The 24105-nt window shown below is 36.2% G+C and overlaps 1 protein-coding gene across 19 annotated transcripts in view; it reads left to right on the plus strand.

The window, feature by feature from the left end:
* The window catches only part of MIER1 (MIER1 transcriptional regulator), a 56421-nt gene that overhangs the window by 2319 nt on the left and 29997 nt on the right, over positions 1 to 24105 (plus strand). For 8 of the 19 annotated variants that reach the window (XR_010940885.1, XM_067726489.1, XM_067726490.1 and 5 more), the window contains 2 exons: positions 12255 to 12279; positions 15169 to 15314. Coding sequence is in view for 18 of the 19 variants with exons in the window: in XM_067726489.1 (XP_067582590.1) it covers positions 12255 to 12279; positions 15169 to 15314 (171 nt within the window). In the remaining variant the exon portion in view is untranslated. Of the gene's footprint in view, positions 1 to 2044; positions 2122 to 3402; positions 3564 to 12254; positions 12280 to 12412; positions 12450 to 13843; positions 13987 to 15168; positions 15315 to 24105 lie in introns of those variants that run through there. The other 11 variants (XM_067726500.1, XM_067726496.1, XM_067726498.1 and 8 more) reach the window with 6 other exon arrangements.

The raw sequence follows: 24105 nt of genomic DNA on the forward strand, positions 1-24105 counted from the left end.
TTGGTGCATTTTGAGAGGTACCTTTTTGAAGTGCATAACATGTTTATATTGTATACATTATATTTGAATCAGGTATTGGTCCTGAATAAAAGGTTTTATTTCTTAGGTATGTGTAAATTGCCAGGTTACTTATTGGTTAGTTTGGGATACTGGCTGAAGAAAAATTGAGACCTTAAAATGCTTTTGTTAATAGCAAAATAACTTCGAGGGTTTTGTGTGTGTGTGAGTGTATGTATTATGTTTGTGTATTGCAGCCTCTATAAAATTGTTTAAAACTTTTTAATGGAGTATGCAGTAAATTGCTTAAAAAGAATTTCCCAATATAACAGCAGTTTTGAGTAGCTTATGTGGTAAAAGTTAATGTTAGTTTGCCTGAAAATAAGGAAGCCTTTAGGTGGGGAATGGGAGCTAAAGAGGCATTTATTCAGGCTTTGTATAGTGATTTTTTTGTTTTGGGACATTAGCCACAAACCTCACATATAATTGGAATTAACCACACCTTTTAGCTTAACTGTAAACGTTTTACTACACAATTCTAACAGCTACCATTTTGGATATCACAAAATAAAGATTATAAACCGTAATAATTTTAAACAGCTCATAGGCAACGGTGAATTTTCTCATGCTTTCAACTCTGTAATGTCCCGTTTTCAGCTCCTCTGGTATCAGTAGGCTTTAAAGATTTATTTTTTGTTGACCCAAGTATAAATATTGAGTGTTTGTATTTGAATACAAAGAAGACATCTGTTGAATTAATCCAAAGTGCTGAAGAACTCAGGGTAATGGGTGGAAATACCAAGGAGGTAGATTCTGGTTTGTTAAAAAGAAGAATGTTCCAAACAGAGGTTTTTTTGAAGAGCAGCCTTTTCATGAGATAGTGAGTCATTGGAGGTGTTTAAGCTTAGGCAGAAAAGCCTGGTAGTGGGGAAACAGAATGAGGGATTCCCACCTAGACAGTGTAGAAATTGACTAAGGACCTCTAAGATCCCATCCAACATTAAGATTCTATGACTAATGAATAGTTAATTTTTACATATTTGATACTGAAGAGGTAAGCAAGCGTTTTGAGAATTTGCTTTCCTTAAGATGGCTCCTTAAAATTTTTGAAGTATAGCACTAGAATAAAATGGGGAGTAAAACTATATTGAATTCAATAATAATGTTACCAATGACTTACAATATTGGAGCTGTTTCTTTTTACCTTTAGAATACCTGAACCTAAAAAAAAAAAATCATGTAACCCACATTTACAAAAAAAGGAAGGAGAAAAATGTAGAGGGAATGTTTCCCCTAAACGATAATGCCACATAAAAATAGTAAAATTGATAACACAATATTAATAAACCTAAAAGTCATTTATCAGTAAGATGGATATCTATTCAAATACGTCCCAGACCTCGATATTCCTGACAATTTCAGAATTTATTCAGTAGCTTATTTATTCAGTAGCTTAAGGGACCGTGATCCCCAGCTCTTTATCACAATTGGGATTCTTGTTGATGAATTAACTGAAGAATCAAAGATTTAACAGGCTTAAGCAAGTTATTCCTGTACCTTGCATTTTGACAATACTTTTTAATTTTCCTTTTGATAACCCGCTAAATTTCATATATTAGCTTTAGTATTTAAATGGATAATTCTCCTTCAACCAGTGGTTTTATAAAGCCTGAGTTTCTACCTCTAGGCCCCTTATTTTTCTTATCTTTACCCACCTCAGGTCTATGCACATACATTGTTCTTTGCCTTCACAGCTGTTTCCATCAAGCATCTCAAAGTGAAAAGTGTTTGAATATGAACTGGCTTATACAAAAGTCATTTCTATTTCGAGTCCAAAGGACTAAGGTAATTCAACAGGGTAACTCAGAAACTGTATACCTATGCTAAAATATTTATTCCCTCAAGGAATCCTGAAAAACACTTTTATATAAGTATTATAAAAAAATAAAATGAAAATACTGTACAGTACAGTTAATGGTAAAAATTGTTTGTAGATTTGGGAACCTTAAAGTTTTCCTTTCTCTTCTTTCCCTTGCTTTTCTTTCAGTAGAAAATGTGCATCAGATGTTTATGTTTAATTGGTTTACAGACTGTCTGTGGACTCTTTTCCTGTCATATTACCAGGTAATGTCCTTACTTAGCAGCTACTTCATATACCTATAAATGCACAAAATATTCATGCACAAATTATTATTGGACATAAGAATTTCAAGTTAATGTTGAATCTTTGGAAATAAGCTACTTAATAGAGTCTAGAATTTTAAGGGAATACAAATAACTTAAAACAGACTTCCCCATATTCCTTGTAAGTTAAGTATCAGTTTAAAGAAAAATTGTATACGTGCACGTTTATGCAATATATTGCAGAGCTGGCATCACATTATTTGGAGGGAATGAATGAGTTTCATATATAACTTGTTGACTTTGGTAGTCATTTTTGAAATTGCAATAAGAAGAACCCTTGAACATTTGGGGGAAAACAGGTCTTTATGAAATAAGACTTTCTAACTTCTGGTTTGGTAAAATGTGTTAGTGCACGTTTTAATATCACGTTTGCATTACCCAGTATCTGCCTTAGTAATGGAGGTGAAACATGTTTGTTATTTTGCAATCATTGGCTCTGGCAGTCATCAGAATTGTCACCAAAGCCACTTGGCAGTTCTAGGCCAATACATTAAAATAAACTTTTAACTTGCAGGCATTTCAGGCGTTGCACATAAGCAAGTTCTCCATCTATGCAGTCGAGTCGGAGATTATTTATATCTATTAAAGAGCAGCTTTTCAATATTTCACATTTAAAAATTTTCTCTAGTTGTGCAGAATTCAGCCGTTGCACAATTATGTTGCTACTGGCATTGCAGAAGGTGTATGAGGAAAAGCAAATGATATATGAGGATGGCAGTCTACCTAGCACAATCCCTTTTCTTAATCTCTGCTGTGACCTCTAAGATTGTGGTACATGGGATTACAGTTCCTGTAGGGAAAGAACCGAGAGAAATATCTGTCAAGGGATAACCGCTTTCAAAGCGCACTAGTTGCAGCTGTTGCATCACAGCAACATCCGTTTTCTAACAAATGCACTTCAAAAAAAGCCTACATGTGAAATGTATCGTATCTTTTCCCCTGCGATATGAAGGCAGGACGCGGCTAGTTTGGCTAGTTTCCTCGACCTCTCTGGTCCCTAGAGCCCTCTCCCGGGCTGGAGTCGCGGATCCGCTAGGGCAGGCGCCCGGCACTAAGATGCCCGCCTCCCCCCACACCCACCTTGGCTCCGCCTCCTCTGCGCTCCTCCGGGGGAGGGCTGCCTCGGGGCCGCGCGCGCGCGCTCCGGCCTTTTCCCTCTAGTCCAGCTCAGCCCGGGCGCCGCGAGGGGGCGGAGTGGGGTGTGGTGGGCGCGCTCGGGCGGCTCCTGCGCGTTCCCGCCGAGGCAGCGGCGGCGGGAGCGGCAGAGACGGTGGCGGCGGCGGCTGGAGTCCCGTTGCCGAGTCTTACATCCGGGTTCTGGCCGTGACCCAGCTGCGGCCGCCGCGGAGATGTGACCCGTCAGTACGGCAAATATGGCGGAGGTAAGGGAGTGAGCTCCCCCTCCCCGTCCCGGAGCCGGGCGCCCCCAGGTCCGGGCTGGGGAGGAGTGGAGTGGGCCTGGCTAGGGGAGGCCCAGCCCTGCTGGCGCCACTGCCCACCTGTTGTCCGGAACAGGCCGCGCTCTGGGCGGGAGCTTTCCGTGGAACTTAGTTGGGATGGGTCCGGGGGCAGGAGGAAGCGGAGGCGTAGTTGGACTTCGGGGGGCACTTTGAAGGGCCGAGGGCTGCGTAGCCGTGCGTACGGAGAGGGGCGAGGGGGAGGGGGCGCCCGCGGGGCTGGGGCGCCTGTGGCGCAACTTCGCCGGCCGGTGCTAGGGGCGAAGAGAGGAGCTGCTGCTTCCTCTTCTTGCGAAGTTTCTTCCTTCCCTAGCCGAGATGCTGTTGCGCCCTTCCGCGTCACCCTTGTCGGTTTGCTACTGACATTCTGCCTGTGTTGGGGAAAACGGCCTTTGATTAACTCTGTAATTTTCTAGATGGTGACCAGATGAGCGTGGAGAAATAAACCTGGTCTTTCGCAATCCATCCCTCTAGGTTGGGGGAGTCTCCCCATTTCTTCAAACATTCCCCTTCCCCCCCACCGGAGAACCTCTTTCACTCTCTTTACGTTTCAGAAGAGTTGCTTTCTCCCTTTCTTACCCCCCATCACTTTCCAGGCATTTACCCCCCTTGCAAATCTAGGCTGTCTATTCTTGTCTTCTTTCTCTTCCAGTTTTTTTACCCCTTAGGGAAAAATTTTTTTTCCCCCGTTTGCTCTTTTTCTAGTAAAAGAGTTGCCAAAGCCCCCTTTTTCGGTGGCAGTTGTTTTACATTTTGGGGCCTCAGATCGGTGGGCAAATAACCTCTCTCGATTAATTTGAATTTAGTATATGCTACTGGAGATTTAAATTTTTCCCTCTGATTTAAACCTTTAAATATTTGATTTTTTTTTAAACACGTTTTTTCCCCTTACCGTCTGAAGAATTTCGCTGTCCTTTACTCGCTGGAGTTCAAGAGGTGATATATTTGGACTTTTATGTCTTCTTTGAGTAGAGCCACTCTAAATGTTGATAAAGCCATTTTTATTCATGTGAGAATTACCATTTTCATAGTCTCAGAGGCACCTAAAAACAGATTCAGGAAGTAGGTAATTTTATTTATCATCCAACCCCAGTTTTTGTCTTCATTATTTGCTAAATGAAGTCAATGGTGAGTACACTTATCAGTACCATAATTTCTCCTTTTAAAACCTTGGAATACAGAAACATAGGTTATGGAAAAGAATCTTAATTTGGAGGCCTTTTCATGTACCTGTTGAGTGGAGAGACCTAAAGCTTAAACAGTTTTCTGGAGTGGCTCTTAGGGTGCTCCTTCCCCTTTATGGAAACTGACTTTATATTTATGTCTTGGAGTATTTGCTATTAAAAGAGGAAGAGATTTTACTGTAGCAGGATTGATTGCTGCCAGTATTATTTTTAAAAATTCAATATTCTGATTTAAAACTAAATTTAGATCTTAGGATTTATTTCAATTTCTTTTGCTCTTTGTGGTTAAATAATTGTATTTCAAGAAATTATGAGTTGGAGAAAACATAGTTCTTTGTATTTCACTTAAATGTGACTGGATTTATTTCACTGGGCTGAAAGGTTTTTAGCCTTGATGAGGTTCTTAAGTGATTCTTTCCTTCATATGTAACAGGGGAAGGGGTTCTGTGTAGCTGGATTTACATATATTTTGTCAAATAGTCTTCATTGGATCCCATGCCCATTAGATAAGCAGCAGTGTGTTGTCATAGGAGATGTGGTTTCTTGCCTCGTGGTGCTGCTCACAATGGTTTGAGCTTTAAGTTCTGTAGTCATATTTTAAAGCAAGATATTACTGAAGGAAAATATCTTAGCGTATGAAAATACGGTGAAATTTAAATTTAAAAGCTTACTCAGAAATTTTAACTGCCTACCACACTGAAAACTTAATATGTAAATAAAAGCATTTTAACATTTTATTTGTTTTAGAAATTAAAGATGGTTGCATTCATGTAAGAGAAGAAAAGCAATATTTTGAGCCACTGGTCATTTCCTAATAGTTTCAAGTGTATGTTTTAGTTTGCTTAAACATTACATCATTTGGAGAATGGAACTCTCATATTCTGTAGGAACACATGGATAGTTCAGTTTCAGGGAGAAAAAAACCCTGAATTTTGTTTTCAGTGCACTTTTTTAGTGACCTGGTATCTTAAAAATTCATCTTTTATATTCTTCCATTACTTGTAGATGGTTTTATTAATAGTGAATTTGGAGGAAGAGCGGAGGAACCTTCATCTCCTACAGAAAATCTAGAATAAAAAAAAAATTTTAGAATGATTTTAGAGACTGGTCATTTTAAAAATTAGATAAGGAGAAATGCTTGTTTTATATTATAGAGTGCTTTTACTTTTATGTGAACGCTCAGGAGATTCATTCTTTATGCTGCCAATACAAAGCATGTGGTAAAATAATTCAAATGCCCTGCTCTTGCACTTTTGGTTAAATAGACCTGAGTATTGACACTAACTGATAAAATAACACTAAGCGCAAAGTGACAGTATGCGTTTATTTGATAAATCTGAGGGGAAAACGGGTTATTGAAGAAATAAGTTTCCAGAGAAAAATGTAGGTATTATGCTTCTGTGCTTTTTTGTTGTTGTTTCCTACATAGAATGACCCTGACCTTGTTTCTCCAGAAAAATATTTAATTCTTAAATACAATTTGCTTTAGATGTGAATACAAAACACTAATTTTTCATACTTGATCTGATCATCTTAGTCCATAATAGTAAGTATGTGTTTAATGCTTATTAAAATTGTAGTAACGTTAAAAACATACTTAATGTATACAGAAGTAATAACATATGCTCCCTTTCTTAATACTTTTTGGTAATATTTCTCATTGTTTATTATCTCTTAAAATTATTAATCAACCTTCCAAAAGGAGGCTCTCCTAGTCACACTTAAAGGAAGGAAATTACAGGGCAGTGGCAGTTTTACAAAGGCAATGAGAGAGAGAATAAGAGGAAGAAATAGGCGATCCTTTAGGTTTTATAAGGAATGTGGTGAATAGACCTTTGGGAATGAACAATTTGTTTTTTATTTCAGAGTTTGTAAACACATAAGGGACTTCCTTTTCAAGGAAAAAAAGCCACAGCATAGTGCAAGACCTGTCTTTTCACCTAGGCCATATTGTTGTCTCATAAAGAGAAGAAAATTTAATGGATTTGCTATTCTGTATTAGTTTAAAGTATTTTAGTATTTCCAAAAATAATACATAATCTTATTTATTCACTATCCAATCTGTCCATTTCTCTTAAAAACAGACTCCCTGTTTAGCATTTTTCAAGGGTATTTGAATTTTGTTTCTTAAGGAAATGGGATCATCTTGACTGCTGTTCTTGATAGTGTTAATTTCTACTCTAAACAAAACTTGTTTTACTGCAATGAATTTAGGCCTTAAAACTGCTAATGAAAAAAAAACCTTTTTTTGGTGTTTATACTTACAGAGCTATTAAGGAATTATCCAAAGTGCTCAATACCAATGCATGAAAGTCTTAAAAAGCTTAATTCAGAAGGAGTAATAGTCAAAGTGCTTGATAAGGTAGGAAAGATTAGTTGGGAAATATAGAAGTGAATTTCTTTTAGAGAATTCTTGAGACTAATCATTTTCCCAAATAATTCAGAAATACAACACTGCCAGTGAAACTTCAGTGTTTCTTCGTAAAAGGTAATCAGCTATATAGAAATTTATTGCATAAAGTTCAGATGGAGTCCCTGTATATTTCAAAAGATTTGCAAATTCATTGCAGTGATTAAGTTCACATACCAGTTGTTGCTGGGACCCATTCTGTTCGACTTATGCCGTGGCTTAGAATGACTTGTATAATTAGGTTTATGTAGATATGAAATTCATAAAGTAGCAACCCCCAAAAGCTTTTTGCACATTGAGATCTTTTTTCCCAGTAGCCCTAGATTTTAAAAAAAAATTTAGAATAATCTTAAACATATCCCATCCATGGAGCTAAGTACTCCTCAGTAGTGTTTATGTCTTTTGAGCAATTCATAATAAAAGTAAAGAACTTAGATCTCAAAGGAAATTGAACTAAACTTGAAGAAATCTAAATCTTTTCATCTAAGGGAAGATGAAACTGAGCAGAGAGCTTACGCAATTTGTCCTAGACGGTGCCGTTTGTGGCACAATTAAGACTGGAACCTAGTAGGCCTCTGAATTCCTAGTGCTGAGTAATAGCAGTTCATCCTCTGAATTACTACTACTGTGGTAAACTTGCTAGTTTTAACTCCAAGGCTTTGTTAACCAACAGCAAAGTTAAGTGATTTAATTGTGTATGGAGGAAGAGAGATGGTGGGCCCTGGCACAGTCTCCCTGCCTTCTCCACCCTAGAGTAGGCCCTAAACTCCTGTCTGTCTTCATCCCGGTGAGAATCTGTGATTCAGTGTCTGCATTACTAAGTAGGTGGTAATAATACTTAAATGGTGGTGGAATTGGTTTGAGGGGAACAATTAGGACAGTTATACTTACTGAAAAATACGCTCTTGATTGCCTGGGATAAAAGAGTCTAATGACTACTTCATGTTTTTACTACCTTATTTATTTATGTTTTAGTAATGGTGATATTCTAGTTAGTTGATCTTTTATCTCTCAGTTTGCAGTTTTCTGGTATATGGGATATTTCTTACCATGGTCTAGAAAAATACAGAAGAAAAACATTTGAACAAATCTGAGGCATTGAATGTTTTACAATTATTAGCAGCTTGATCAACTGAATCATATATATGGGTGACAGTATAAAAGTTGCTATAAAAGTTAACAGAGTTCATTCTTTAATTTGATTTAGCCTATTCATATTCTGTCTCTCTAGTGTTTTCCATCTCAGATAAAACAATTATGTACCTAAAAGAAAACTAGGTTATTTTTCAAAATTATACAGACTTGTTAAAAAAGAAAAAAAAGGCAAATACTAGGTTTTCTTGAAAATCTAAAAGTAAAGGAAGAAAGTGAAAATAGCTCATAATTCCACGAGATAGTCTTTACTGACTTCCTTTTTAAAAAACAAAGAGTAATGCTTGCAAGTGGTTAAAAAATTCCAACAGTACAGAAAGGTATAAAATGAAAAAAGCCTTCTTTCTGCAACCCATACTCTAGAGGTAACTGTTGTTAACAGATTCTTGTGTATCCTTTTGGGGGAAAACTTTTTATGTATATTCCAGCCCAATTTACTCTCTCCTCTATACTTTGCTTTTTACTCCTAACATAGCTGTCTGTTTATCCAGATACATGTACCTATATATACATATATATTTCTTTTTAGCATTTTATTCTCAGTCAACAGAAACAGAACTGTCTCATTCTTTTTAATGGATTAATAATGTTCCATTGCTTGGAAAAACTATATTTCATTTCTAACTAGTTAAAGGATGGACTTAAATTTTTTCCCAACTCTTTGCTATAGACAACTTTGTGGTGATACATGATATACATGTATCTTGGTGTGCTGTTTTAGGCATATCAGTAGGGTAAGTTCATGTTGGCAAGATGATCTCCAGAATGCTTAAACTAACTCATACTTCTGCCAGTAATGTATGAGTGCATTTTAAGTGCATTTTAATCCCCAATGTAAAAATTTTCTTTACTGCTTACATTTTATAATTTGAGCTTTTGCTAAAAATAGGTATTGCTACAAATGATTACCTGTTTAGCTTTAGTTTTATTTTTCCCCTCCTTCTTCCTTTCTAATTTACTGTAGTCATTAACAGTAGATGTTGCAGGTTTTTCTGGAGGGTATTGTTAGAGATACCAGTTCCTAATGTGACATAAATAAGAGTCTGACATGACAGATGATAACTTGCAGTCACATTTTTAAACATGCTTTGGATAGATGAAAACCATTTTAAAAAGAAAGAGAAAGTAAGGAGGAGAGAGGTAAAGATAATTTTTTTTTTTTTAACATAGTTGTTTCCATGGGAAGTATAGAAGGAATCAGATCCTAGGCTTTACCTTCACTACCCACCGGGGAACCTTGATCAAGTTAGTTTATCTCCCTGGGTTTGCTAATCTATAAAATGAGGTAGGTGGGGCAGGCTTTATTGTCAGGTTTATGATCAGGTAACCTTATGCATTTGAAAATATGTAGTGCTCTATGAACATAAGCTGGTTCTGTTGTTCTTTTAAATACCTAAATAAAAAATGCCCTCATTTCATACTAAAGTTTTCTGTATTATGATACTAATCTCATATTTCATTTGAAAGATAATCATTTAGTTTGTTGGTTGGACAAAAGTAATGTTTACAGTATACACTATTTTCAAATGCCTGTTTTCAAGAAGCTCATCTTTGATTTAATTGGATATAATTAACTTTCAGGAAACCGGTCTCCCGTCTTCATCAAACTGATACAGTAGAATTTTATTTTGAACATGGAATACTAAAATATGTATCTATAGGCAAACCATTCCTACTTCCCCTCCCCCAGTTTTAATCTAGATATACCATCCATCAAATCATGGTTTTAAAACATTCTAGTATGTCTTACATAATATGATTAGTGCTATCTTTGAGCACTGAGTGTTCTACCTTATGCCAGCTATACTTACAAATGCTATCAGTCCTCTAAACATTTGGTATCTTAATAAATGGAAGATATTTCAGGCCTTTTTCAGAACATTAAAGTGGTAACTATTTACCAGTAAAACAACAATCAGTGTGGTGTCTATTGGCATTTAGCGCAGTCTGAGGCGTCTTACAAATACAAATACAGACGCCAGTCGCAATTCAGTATCTGTTATTGCCAGTATGTAATAACATCAGTGAAAATGTACCTTTTATTCTTCAGTAGAATAACTTATTTTTAATCAGCCTTTTTAATCAGAAGATTGTTAAGCGGAATAATTATTGAAGTGTTCAAAAAGAACCAGATGCTCAAAGAGCTATTTCTTTTTAGCTAATTTGAAAGAAGTCCTGGGTTCTTTTTGTTTATGCCATGCAAACCAATTTCAGAAGTTTACGAAAAAGGAAAAACAGCATTGTAAGGCTACTCTGTGGATAGTGAACCTGGGACCAGATGAAGATAGTCATTAACTTTGCTGTAGCCTTGAACAGAGGTTGTGCTTAAACTTAGGAAATAAAGTATGAAGTAGAAGTGGATTAATATTTTAAAATACTGATTTGCTGTGTAATAATTTGTGTGGTGGTTAAATCTATTTTGAGCTAGAAGTGTATAACTGTTCAAAAGATGTTAAGCAAGCTAAAAACCCTTTTTATGGTTGCATTCTTTGTTACCCTGCTCTACAGCTTCCCATTGGAGGAACCAAATTGAACAGTAGCACTGTTTTCACTCTGTTGTGGCAGAGTGACTTTTAAGTAAAGATGGTGGTGTGACACTTGAAAATATATAATACTGAATACTGTTGGTCTTTTGTTAGAATGAGACAATGCTGTAGGCAAGAACCATTCTTTTGTAAGAATTAAAAGGAAAAAATAGGACCCTTGAAAAAGTATGCCTCAAAACAATCTAAGTCACCACATGGACTCTAGAATGGCATACTTACTGCAATAGCATAATGTGGACAGTTTTCAAAATGGACTTTTAACACCTTATAAGAATTTGTCTTAGATGCCTAGCTTTTGAAAAATCGGGCACTTTGCTCATTTCAATTTTGTTCTTGCCTCTCTGCCCCATTTCTTAGTAGAAAGAAGGAAAACACTAGAATATCTCTATCTTTTTGCTAGTGCTTTTGGACTTCCAGCATCTCTGACTTCTAATGAGCATGAAATAGATAGCTTGAAATGAATAGGCAAGGTTTCAGTTATAAAGTTTATGTCATTTGAGGCATCTTTTGAATTTCTATTATTGAATTTGTAGGAGTTGATGTTTGCAGATGACTTGTTTATAATTGTGAATTAAGATAAAACACAGCCACAGACTGTCAAGTGGTGATAACACTAAAATAAATTGCTAACAATTTTATCTTTAAATTTTCCAGATGCTTGTGGTTAAATTTATGAGAGGTAGAATGGTACAGTAGAAGGAACATTATAATTGGGAATCTTTGTGATCTTCCATTAGATAACCTTCCCAGATTTGAGCTTGAAAGGTTGTTAATTCTGTGGTAATTTAAAAGTATGTTTTGTGTTAATAAAGTTAACCTAATGTACTGTCTGGTGCTGAAGTTAACACTTAAATTTTTCCTTCTGCTTTCTTACAACGAAATTTTTATTTTAAACAACGTTTTAAATTGTTTCTGCCTCCCTTCTCACACTCATTTTAAGCCAGAGACCAGCTTGATAACAAACCTTGGGTTTTCCCTGTATTGATAAGGAAATAATATTTTAGAGAATTCCAGGATCTAGAATCATATCTCTTGAACCACATATATTATGAGATACATGTTTGCCTTTAAAATCTGAATCTAATTCCACGTTATTGTCTTTGTTTCTAGATTTAGGAACGTTTTAGATTTTTCTCTATGTTTAAGTTAACATAATGTCAGAGAAAGGATTATATGGGAAGTTTTAGTTTGTCTTAGACAATTCAGACATTAAAACGTAACTATAGTTTTTGGTGTTTATATCAGTCATTGAATAATTCCTGTAATGTTTATAAAGATTTACTACACAAAGATGCTAATTTTTGTTCTTTTCTCCCCCACTCAGCCATCTGTTGAGTCTTCAAGTCCAGGTAAGTATTTTCTGTATTTTTTATAATCTCTGTTCGACTAACATTTGGCCTATTAGTTACATAAAGGTTAGAGGAGTTAGACTATCATCTGACTTGCTTTTCTTCTGAATGCTTCTTTTCTCTGGGGAAAAAGAAATGGATGAAATATTTGACTGCCCATGAAGGTACAGGTGAGGCTGCTGTGAGTTCAACCTCGTGACTATTTGTGGGTTTCTTCTCTCTCTCTCTTTCTCTCTCTCTTTTTTTTTAATGAATTGCCACATGTATTTTGTGTAGTTTTTATTTGCTGTTTGATTTGAAGTATATTTGAAGTGTATTTTTAAAAAGGAAACATTAACTGCTTAGAGATATTTGATTGTATAGGAAACTCAGTATTTGAGAAAAATACTGTTAGCGCATATGAGAGAGGGAAAGGTAAAATAAAAGATTCAACAAATGAGTGTTGTTGTAAATTAAGAAAGTTATTTTTAGATTTTATTATTTGTAGTATCAGGCTTCTGTCCAAGGAAATGTTTATTGTTTTAAGTAATAATAATTGTAGGCAATTAAGAAAAAATTAGGAATAAAAACTTAATGTAAAAAAATTTTTGGTCCACTGGTGAAAGGCTGTGTCCTTTGTAACATCTATACTTTGGAATTGATGCTAATAATAGTAGTCATGTGACCCAGGCTAAATGGTTTGTCTATAGACTCCACCAATGTAAACCAGTTACATCTAGTAGCCATTAGAGGTGAGGATTTAGGGGAGGGAAGGTAATAAAATGATGAGTGCACGTGATGTATTATAAACTGAATTTATCTTTTGAGTCTTTGCAAAGATGTAAGGTACTTTTTAGTGATTTTGCAGTAGGATGGAATTCTATGACGAAACAGTGATACTAGCCTTAACTCTGAAGCAAAATACTTACACAAAGCACCAGACTCCCTAACCCTAATAATTTACTTTTGGGATTCTTTTCCCTAGGAGATAGCCTAATCTTGGGCTTTAGTGATTAACAGAAAGGAATAAGATGGTTAGTTGGTCTCAAAGAACAAGGTAAAAAGAAGTCAACTAAAACAAGGGTGAAGAAAAATATAGCAACATCTGTAGGAATACATAATTATTGACTAAGTGTCCTAGAAGATTGCTGTGTGAACCGAAAAGTTTTGGGACATTTCCATTGAAAACTCAGAAAGAAGGAAGAATGATTGGGACAAAGAAGCAACAACTAAATTAGTGATTCTCAAACTGCTCTTACAGAACCCTTGTGTCTAGTCCCTCACCTAGTACTAAGGTCCCTCACCTAGTACTAAGATTCCCCTACTAAAATTATGCCACATTCTTCTTAATTTCCAGAAGAAATTAAAGTAATATAATTTCTTAAGTGTTTTTATTTTATAAATCATTCTAAAACTCTGATAACTCATTTGTATTATAACAAGATAATACTTGATTTAGCAATTATATATTTAGTTATTTTATTTTTAATATCAATATTTTGTTATGTTCCTCAGAGAGCATACTGACTTCTCAGTGCTTTGCCATCTGACCTAGCTTGCAGTTTACTCATCTTTGTGAACATAGGCTCTTTTCAGGTATTCTTTGAGGCAGAATATCTACTGCTTCTGAAACTCGGGCTTACAGGAGCCTTGAAGCACAGTAAAAGCAAAGGCATTGGAATTGGCAGAACCAGGATTAAAATTCCGTTCTTGGCACCTACTGGCTCTGTGAGTTTAAACATGCTATTTAAACTCTCTGGGCCTCAAGTTTTTGTTTTTTGTTCATAGGATTGTTTGAAGATTAAATGAGATAATGTATGTGAAGTGCTTAAGCATAGTATTTGGCACATAAGAAAATATTGTGAGGTAACAAGAACCCTGGAGTTTTGGTGCCCCTTATTCCTAATTGTCTGATTTTTCAAGAAATCAGCCTCTATATCTCTGTTTTACTTATTGGTTTTCTTAATGGAGTGAAATAGAAGGGTAGGTATATATAAAGGTAATATAACCTTTAACATTTTAAATTGATAAAAATAAATTGCTAATTGTTTTTGGTTTTTTTAGTGTTAAGTAACTCATTTGTTTATTAGTTAACAATGCTTTTGTAAACTTAAGTCCAGGTTTGGCAATAGCCAAATGTGGGGATAGTTTATAGACTATATATGCCCAGCATTTGCTATCGCCTATTACAAGTTTTGACCCTATTGAGTACAGCAGTATTCTCCAGCCACAAGGCTAAAAATAGATTAGCTTATACAAGTTACCTACTGGATTATTTTTAATGCCTTTCGTAAGAGTTTTGTATGTAATTTTAATAAACTTTGCTTTTTATACTCTATCTTTGAGTTATTTCAACTAAGTTAAGGACAACTACCTTTATATTAGAATATATTTTCGTGGATATGTGATAAAATAATATTTGAGTTCAGCTGTATTTTCATTAGACTGTGTATTCAGATGATTGTGTATTTCACATGACTGTATATTCATACTCATTGGTTCTATTAAATATCAATCAATTGATTATGAATTGGCTTTTCTCACACAAAAGATCATTCTTATTTGATATGACCATTTATTATTTACAACTCACGTTTTGTTGGAAGATTACAGTACTCTTCAAACATTCCCCCCACCTCCTCCCCGTTTTGCGGTTGTCACTGTAAATATATAGAAGTGAAACAGGGTAAAAAATAATCCTTAAAGAAGATATTTTGTGGGGGGTGATAAGTAAGGGCAAGAATTTTAGAAAACAACAAATAATACTTCCCGTGCATAGCCTTTTGTGCATAGCTTTTCCCTCGTACTTTTACTTGACATATCCAGCTTCAGATAACATATACATTAAATTAATATTAATAAGATACACATAATTTGGTTTACCAAACTGTTTAAAATATTCTTTACCAGGAGGTTCAGCAACATCAGATGACCATGAATTTGATCCATCAGCTGACATGCTGGTTCATGATTTTGATGATGAACGCACATTAGAAGAGGAAGAAATGATGGAAGGAGAAACAAACTTCAGTTCTGAAATAGAGGATCTTGCAAGGGTAAATAACAATAAGAGCTAGAGAATGAAGTGGTTATAACTTTTTTGTGGAGAGAGGAAACACTAAATTTTAGTTCTCTACTTTATTTTGGGGAAAGTGGTATTATATAATCAATACTGAAAAATTTTATGTGGTCATAGGTGGGATAATTTAAAGTTGGAAATTTTTTAAAAAGAACTTTATTATGTGAATTAGAATTCAGTAGTTACTTTGGTAAAACATCACAGATATTGGGTCAAAAATATATAAAAAAGGGTACTAAATTTCCTCTTACATACCTTCTGCCTTCCCTCAATTACTGCACCTTTTATTTACTCCCCTTCAGAAGCAAAAACTTCTTATGAGTTGTCATCGTCTTCCTCATTTCCTGCTTACTCCATAAAGTGCTCTAGATTGTCTCTGCCCCTTTCCTATCAAGATAACCAGTGATTTTATTGTTATATCCTTTGGTCGCTTTTTTCTCTACTTAACTCTCAGAGGTATTAACACAATTTACTATTCCCTTCTTTTTTTTGAATTTTAGAGCACCCACTGTCGTTCTCCCGATCTCCTTGTTCCTCTTCAGTGTCTTTTGTAGACTCGTCTTGCTTTCCTCAAGGATTAGATTCGGAATTTCCCAGTTCTCAGTTCTGGGTTGTGTCTTCTTCTGTCTGTAGATCAGTGCTCCTCAGAATACAGTATGAGGGTCAGCTGCATCAGAATCACTCATGGACTCACTAAGAAATGTGCATTTGTATGCCTCTCTCCCAGGCACACTGAATCAGAATGCGGGGCGGGGGGGGGCTCAAATCTACATCTTCACCAAGTGTGCACACCAAGTTTAGACACTGCTAAGCTAGGTGGTTGATCTCATTTAATCCCATGGTGTCTGTGTATGCTCAGTATTTCTTATTTTTCTAGCATTAACCTATTCCCTGTCTCCAGTTTTGTTTATCTAACCACCTGCTTGACATTTCTGTTTGGATATCTCAGTAGACATCTTTACATTTTAAATGTCTAAACAGAATTATTGATTGATGTTCTCCTTCCTCTGCCTGTTTCTTCCCTGTATTCTCCATCTCAGTAGAAAATGGTACTACTGTTTACCTTGTTGCCTGAGTCAGAAACCAGGGAGTCATCTTTCTTCATTCTCAATATCCATTCCTAAATAAACCTATCATATCTATCCAGAAATATCTCTTATCTGGCTCTTGTTCCATCTCTGCTGCTACCCTCAAGCCCAGGTCACCATCATTTTTAGCTTAGACTATTACAGTAGCTTCCTAACTGATTTTTCATGTCCTCTTTTACCACTCTTCTCTCCAATATATTACCACAGCAACTATGATGATCTTTTCAAAATATAAATCAATTTATATCAGCCTTCTATTTAAAAAGCTCTTCAGTGGCTTCCTGTTACACCAGAAGAAAATCCAGACTCCTTTCCCTGGCCAGCAAGGCCACCTACATGATATGGTCCTTTATCCCTTTACTACACTAGTTGTATAGCTACACTAGTTGCGTTTGTTCTTAGATGTGCTGTTTGTTTTCACACTTCAAGGCTTTTCAGCTCATTCCCACTCTCTGGTATGTGCTTTCTGCGTCTGGCTCCTTATCCTCTCAAGTCTGGGCTTAATATTCCCTCCTCAGAATGGCCTTTCCTGGTCCCTAATCAGCTTTTATAAACCACTGTACCCCATTCAATGCTTTCTTTATACCTAACACAATTTGTAATTATATGTTTGTTTAACTTTTTTGTCTGTATCCTTTAGTTCCATGAGAGGAGGGATAGTCTGTTTTATTCACCAATGTATTTCATGGCACCTAGCAAGAGTGGTCACCCAGAGTTTTTGAATGAATGAATAAATCAGTTTGGTATGCTATCATTGAAAGGTATTATGTATACAATCTGCTGAACTCCATGACAAGAAGAACGTACGAAAAAAGACATATGCCAGCCTTTAAGCATTTGGAGTACATAATGTCATCGAAAAATGAATTCTTCCACTTTTACAGTAGTAAAGATTAATCTATGTTTCAGAATTTTAGTTTAGAACTTTTTTTTTTTTTTTTTTTGCGGTACGCGGGCCTCTCACTGTTGTGGCCTCTCCCGTTGCGGAGCACAGGCTCCAGACGTGCAGGCTCAGCGGCCATGGCTCACAGGCCCAGCCACTCCGCGGCATGCGGAATCTTCCCAGACCAGGGCACGAACCCGTGTCCCCTGCATCGGCAGGCGGACTCCCAACCACTGCGCCACCAGGGAAGCCCTAGAACTTTTTAAAGTGTACAGTTAAAGAGCTGGAAAAGTAGTAGTATTAAGTCAAATCTTGTCAGGTGATCCCATTTTGAATCATTTAGTGATTAAAACTGGCTTAATCCATAATACCTAAGCAATTCAATATTTTATTAAGCCAGACAACAGAATTGATCTTAGTGGTAATGGTGTAGAGCTGTTATAAAAGCTTTTCAAGGATGAGTTAAAAAGAACACGAGGAATCTGGAGTCAGAACTATTCTTTATAAGAGGCTGGAAAGCCATTCAAAAACTGGGATAATTTGCTTGGATGATTCAGAACCTAGGTGAACATCAGAGGAAACGATTGATTTAACAATCAGTCACAGTGGCTTCATATATTCATGAAGTGGAAATGCAGTTATTTTTAGTTATTTGCCTGTATTTCACAGAAACTTACCACTTTAGATATATTTTCTTTTTTCTGAATAACCCATCCATGGGATAAAGGGTAAAGGAAGAAGATCTTATATTTTCCATTTTTTCACATTCTGTGTTAGTCAAGTAATTGAGTAAGTAATTACTCAAGAAGAGATAATCAAGTACAGGTGAAAATAGGTTATGAAGTGGAATGATTATTTTATTTCAGAAAATGGGCTACTATAATTAGTACAAAATTACTGATGGGCTTCACTAAAATTTTGCTTGTGTTATGGTCTTTTCCTGTTTTCTCCTTTATTCTACCTCCTTCCCCAGTCCCTTACAACCCCCCAGAATTTGCTTTCAAATGACCCTTTTTTAGGAAAAAGTAATTAAAATATACAAAGGGAGAGAAAGACAGGGGAACCAATCTTTTATCATTCTTTTCAACCAGACACTCTTAAACCTTCTCAGAGAGTACTTATAACTTTTCCCAAAGTAATTAAGGCTTAGGTGTAAGTAGCACATAATCACCAGTGCTTTCATCTGTAGCCTAGAGCTAAGCTACAGGGCCAATGTATTGGATTTCCTATAGTTGTAAACTCTTTAGGTCCAAACCAAACTGGTTTTTGTTTTTATTAAAAAGGTGAGCATGATTTTATCATTGATTACTAATTTGCTTGTATAGAAGTGAAACATCATAGTTGTGTCAGGAATTGGTAAGGTAGTTTATGCCTGGCATTTTGGTTGCATGAAATGGACCTTTGATGTAATTGGGGCAAAATTTTGACAGTTGATTCATTCAGGAGTTATCAGTAACTGCAATAACCTGTAGTTTTAAGTTCATTCAATATGAATTCTAAAATTTCAGTGTAAACTAGCTTTTATGTGTATTGTTATGTTTGTATGCATGAATCTTATCAATATAAAGTATTTTAGGTAAGTTCAGCATTTAAATGTTTTAAGAGAATTAGATGTACAGGTTAGAATTTATTAGTGATCTTAGAAGTGTCAGAATCATTCCCATAGTAAACTTTGGTTTGCTGGGAATGGCTATATGCAGGTTTAACTCTGTTTTTCAAATGCACTCTTAAAACCCATGGTCTCACTTAACAGTAGCAGTCTATTTGGGAGAAGAGGGATCAGGATCAGCTATATCTTTATGTATTTATAGTTTTGAAAATCACATTATAACAGTGCTAATAATTAACACTTTAAAGTGCTAGACACATTTCACCAAGTGGATCTCCAGAGCTAGAGAATAAAGATTAAAATGTGAGAGATTGAGGTTTTTTTTAAGTGTACACACCACATGAATTATACAGATAAAAAAAAGAAACTCCAGCATGGAGATTATAAAGAAGAGTTCACTGCCTTCATCTCTTCATGGTTTATTCTGTAGTGAAGCCCCAGCCCCAAGAGGTTGGTTACCTTAGGAACCAGCACTCTTGTCCAATCTGGATGTGGTCTTTTAAGCCTTCCTGGCTGAAAATCAGTCTCTTTCCTTCTTTCCCCCAACTTAATAAGTATTTACTGGTAAGTCACAACAGGTATACAAAGAGTACTATGTCCATCCACCAAATGGCCCTTCATTGGCCAACACCTGGTACCACGTGCAGTCATTGCTAAATGACTAATCCCCTGGTGTGGGGGAGAGGGAGCCACCTCCTGTGCAGCTAGGAGACAGATACCGCTCCAACCTTATCATGCTGCTGGTGGTGATTGGTAATGTTACCCTATTGTTGTGAAGTTTAAGGACAGATTAAATTTCAGATATAATGTTTGTCTTTGAAAAAGTCTATATTCTTTCCACCTCCACCTAGTCTCCAGTGAGCTTATATAGACATGATTGTCCCTCTTTTTGTTACAGTGCTTAGACAACTTATATTTTAAAGCACAATATGTAGGTATAGTCCACATGGCTGATTTTTATTCATCTTGTACTATGTCCATTTTCCTTCTTATAGTCTATCAACTTCTTTCCTTACTTTCCCTTACTTCTTATAGTCTATCAACCCTGCACATCTTATTTCACTCTCCATCAGGATGATGTACACTTAACCTAGGATCAGGTTTTGAGGAAGGGAGTGTATATGCATATGTATGTAAGGGCACTGTAAAGCAGTGAGTCAGACTGTACTACTTACTCAGTGTGTAACTTTGGGCTAGTTACTTAACATTATTAAGCTTCAGTGTTATTACAAGGATGATATATGTAAAACATTGAGCACAGTGTCTGGTACATGATAATCACTCAATAAATCTTAATAGTTATTCATAAAATTCTCAAAGAAACCTGTAACACCCGAACAGTGGAGAACCACTGTACTTGACTCATAATTTTCTTTCACTCTGCTCCTTCCATTTCTCAACTCTTGTATGAATGGGAACAAAACACTCTTGACACTTTATTGTGATGTTTCAATTTGGGGAAAGCCCCTTAGTACCTGGTAGAACATACACTTCGACAATATAAGCTAATGAGAAAGTCTCTGGAACAGGTGACTGATGGGCCCTAGTATAATGTATTGTCAGCGACATCTTATTCATCTTTTAGTCTTTTTTCAGAAGGAAATAGCAAAGAACATTTGCTTTACGGGATAGCATTACTTTTTTTTTTTTGAGATTTTTTTTTTTTTTTTTGGCTGCATTGGGTCTTCACTGCTGTGCACAGGCTTTCTCTAGTTGCAGCGAGTGGGGGCTACTCTTCGTTGAGGTGTGCGGGCCTCTCATCACGGTGGCTTCTCTTGTTGTAGAGCACAGGCTCTAGGCGCACAGACTTCAGTAGTTGTAGCACACGGGCTCAGCGCGGGCTCTAGAGCGCAGGCTCAGTAGTTGTGGTGTACGGGCTTAGTTGCTCTGCGGCATGTGGGGTCTTCCCGGACCAGGGCTCGAACCCACGTCGCCTGCATTGGCAGGCGGATTCTTAACCACTGCGCCGCCAGGGAAGCCCAGCATTACTTTTTATATCAAATATTTGGGGACAAATAATAGGAATCCATCTTGAACTAGCTTAGGCAAAATGAAGATTTAGTTGTAAGGCTTGTGTTAATTTCATTAAGGGCAGGGGGATATCTAGACCTCACGGACTCAAGTGCCACCAGAACATATTTTCTGTTTCTGCTTTTTTACATGGTGGTGTCCTTTTTCAGACTAATTTTCTTCACATCTTGTCAGTTTTCAGGCTCCTAGATTTATTGCTTGAGATATAGCCTATATTCTTTAGCTGCTATTGGTAAAATTCTGGAAACAAATTATGGTCCACCTTGGGTCATGTGCCCATTCCAAATGCATGGCCAGGGAGTACAGTGATTCTAATTGGGTTAGATACTATGAGGTCCATGAGGTAAGCTTTCAATCAAAATACATGCTTGGAATGGAGGAAAGAACACTTCTGGAAAAAGATGCTTGTAGAAGTAGAAAGAAAGGATTGGGTAGCAGACAAGATACGATACTTGAATTTAAAACTGGGGATTCCTCAGCAAAGTTAATTTGAGGTTTTATTGTAGTTGTAGCCCAGTGTTTTCTGTAAGGGCATCACTTTATACCTTAGATCAAGTAAGGTATTTTTCATACTGTGTGGGTCATGATTGTTGCTTACTGACTTGTTGCTTACTAACTTGATATTGGGTAACAAATTAAAAGTCAATTCCAAAGAAAAGCATAATACCACTATATAGTCTTTGTTTTCAATATTAAGAATTTTCTTGATGGAATAGGCAAGGATATCATGTTTACACATGATAAAACCCACCTAAAACCAACTTTGACTGAAAATAAACTTTTTAGAAATTTGTTAGAACTTCTTTAGAACTTTATTGTTTTTATTATTTTTTCGGTGTCATACGAATATGTATCTGGGTCCAAGGAATGTCTGGAGCCAGAGATTCAGTGTCACAAGAACCTCTTGATCACTCTTAACCCATGGTTAAATCTGTTGATTCCTTCTGCAGGGTCTCTTGAGTTTTTTCAGTACCACAACCACTAATTTGGTTTAGGCTCTGATTATACTCATATGAATAACAGTGGATTCCAACTTAGCAAACTAAATTTCTCCCTGCCTAAGTCCATCTTGAATATTTTGTTGTGTGCATAATTTTCCCTAAGATGTTCCATAGGGTCAGTCACTGTTCAGCAGCTACTCTCAAATGAATCAAAAGGTCAATCACTGTTCAACAGCTACTCTCAAATGAATCAAAAGTAGAGTATAACAGATCCCTTTAGAAACTAAGTAAAACTAGAGAAAGTAGGTAAAAATACCAGCCCTAACTTTTTTTGGTTACTACAGATACCTTCTATTATAATCAGGATAACCTGCTTATTCATTGTTTGTTTTCTACGCTTGCACAGTTGTCATTTCCTCTGACTTTTCTCTCTTCCAGTTCTGTTACTGTTTTTCAGATTCAAGCACTTCTCTTCCAAATGCACTATGATCAGCCGCTTCTGACTCTACTCTGTTCTCTGCTTAGTCAATATTGGAGGTGTTGCTAAATTTTTCTTTGAGAAATGAATTTTTATAAAGCAAGTCACACTTCTCAGATGTGTATCCAAGAGGGAAAAATCTTGACCTCACCATGGAAGTCAGATATTCCACTTACCTGAAAATGGTTAAAAAAAAAAAAATCTTTTCATGCAGTTGGTGTATCACTTACCCTTTTGACGTGCAACTTAGCTATCAGCTGTTAGTGATAAGCTTTATTAAAGATAATGATCGCACTTTATTACCTCCCACTGGAAAGGCTGATTTGCAGTTATCTTATCCTAGAACTGTGAGATAAGTGGTTCTCCAGGTGGTCTCATACCAGCAGCATCAATATCACCTGGTACTTTAAAAAAATGCAGATACTCAGGCCCCACTTCAGCCTTACTAGATCAGAAACTTTGGGGTGGGGTTCAGCAGTCTGTTTAAATAAGGTCTCAAGGTGATTCTCTTGCCCTTGAATAAGACAGACCAAAGGTAGAGAACTTGAAGACATTTATTTGATTGGTAATCATACCTCTTTTTTGTGATCTCTCAAAGTATCAGTTAACTCAGTTGTAAAAATTAGAGGTAGTAGTAGCATATTAAGGTAGTCTTAAAGATGAAATAAATATTATGAAACAGGCTGTTTATGAATTCTCAAGGTCCATGTAAATGTTAGTTGCAAACCTACACTAAAGTGTTTTTCCTGGTTTGGCCCTTATTCATAATAGTGACTTCAGTGGGTTGGTCATAGAAGTGACTTCATTGTTAAACCTGCTTCTCATTCGTGGTGCAGAAGTTTATGGAAAGTATGAGCTGGGCTTAGGAGATCTAGGTATTATAGTAAAGTCTCTGTCAGTGCATGATGTTTCTCTCTGCTTGGTTTTCTTATTTACATATATAAAGGTAGCACTGTCATCTGGTACTTTTAAAGATCAAATAAGATAGTGTAATATTCTCACTCTGCTTTTGTTAAGAAAAGAGAATAAGGTAGTGGAATTAGAGCACTTATCACAAATGCCTGGCATATAGAAGACACTTTATGGAAGCTATATGTTATGATTGTTTATATAACCCACCTTTTCTATATCTTTTTCTCATATTACTTCTTTCTTGATTTTGAAGTTCTGTTTTCTTAAATCCTGACTCCTAATTCCCAAATTTCTGTCTCCTGTACCAGATGCTTGGTACTGGACCAGATATCTGCAGGGACTAGATCCTTGAACACTTCACGCACTGTCTGTGTTATTGCACCTTGAGAATCACAATACGAGACGTCAATTAAGTATGCCAGCTTGTCATTGATTTCTGTTTCAGAAACAGATTCACAGGCTGATTTATAACTAGAATATCCATTTACAGTATGAAATAGAAGTGTTAAACAGTATTTTCTTCCTATTTCTTTCTATAAGAAAATTTTTTCAAATTATAATCATTAGTTGCTTTTTACACACGAATTCTGAGTGATGGGGGTTAACTGTATGATCTAAGTATTTAGTGTCACTGTATGATCTGAGTATTTAGTGTCACCAGGTTATAACATCCAGTCTGATGTATTCATGCCCACTATAACAGTGTATTTAACACACGGGCTAGACTTATTTCTATCCATGAATGAGGCTACAAGACTGCTGGAGAAATACAAAAGTCTTGTTTCATGATTATCCTTGTTCTAGGTTCTAAACTGACTGACTCAGT

The sequence above is a fragment of the Pseudorca crassidens genome, chromosome 2 (genome assembly GCF_039906515.1).
Source record: "Pseudorca crassidens isolate mPseCra1 chromosome 2, mPseCra1.hap1, whole genome shotgun sequence".
Taxonomy (NCBI): Eukaryota; Metazoa; Chordata; class Mammalia; order Artiodactyla; family Delphinidae; genus Pseudorca; species Pseudorca crassidens.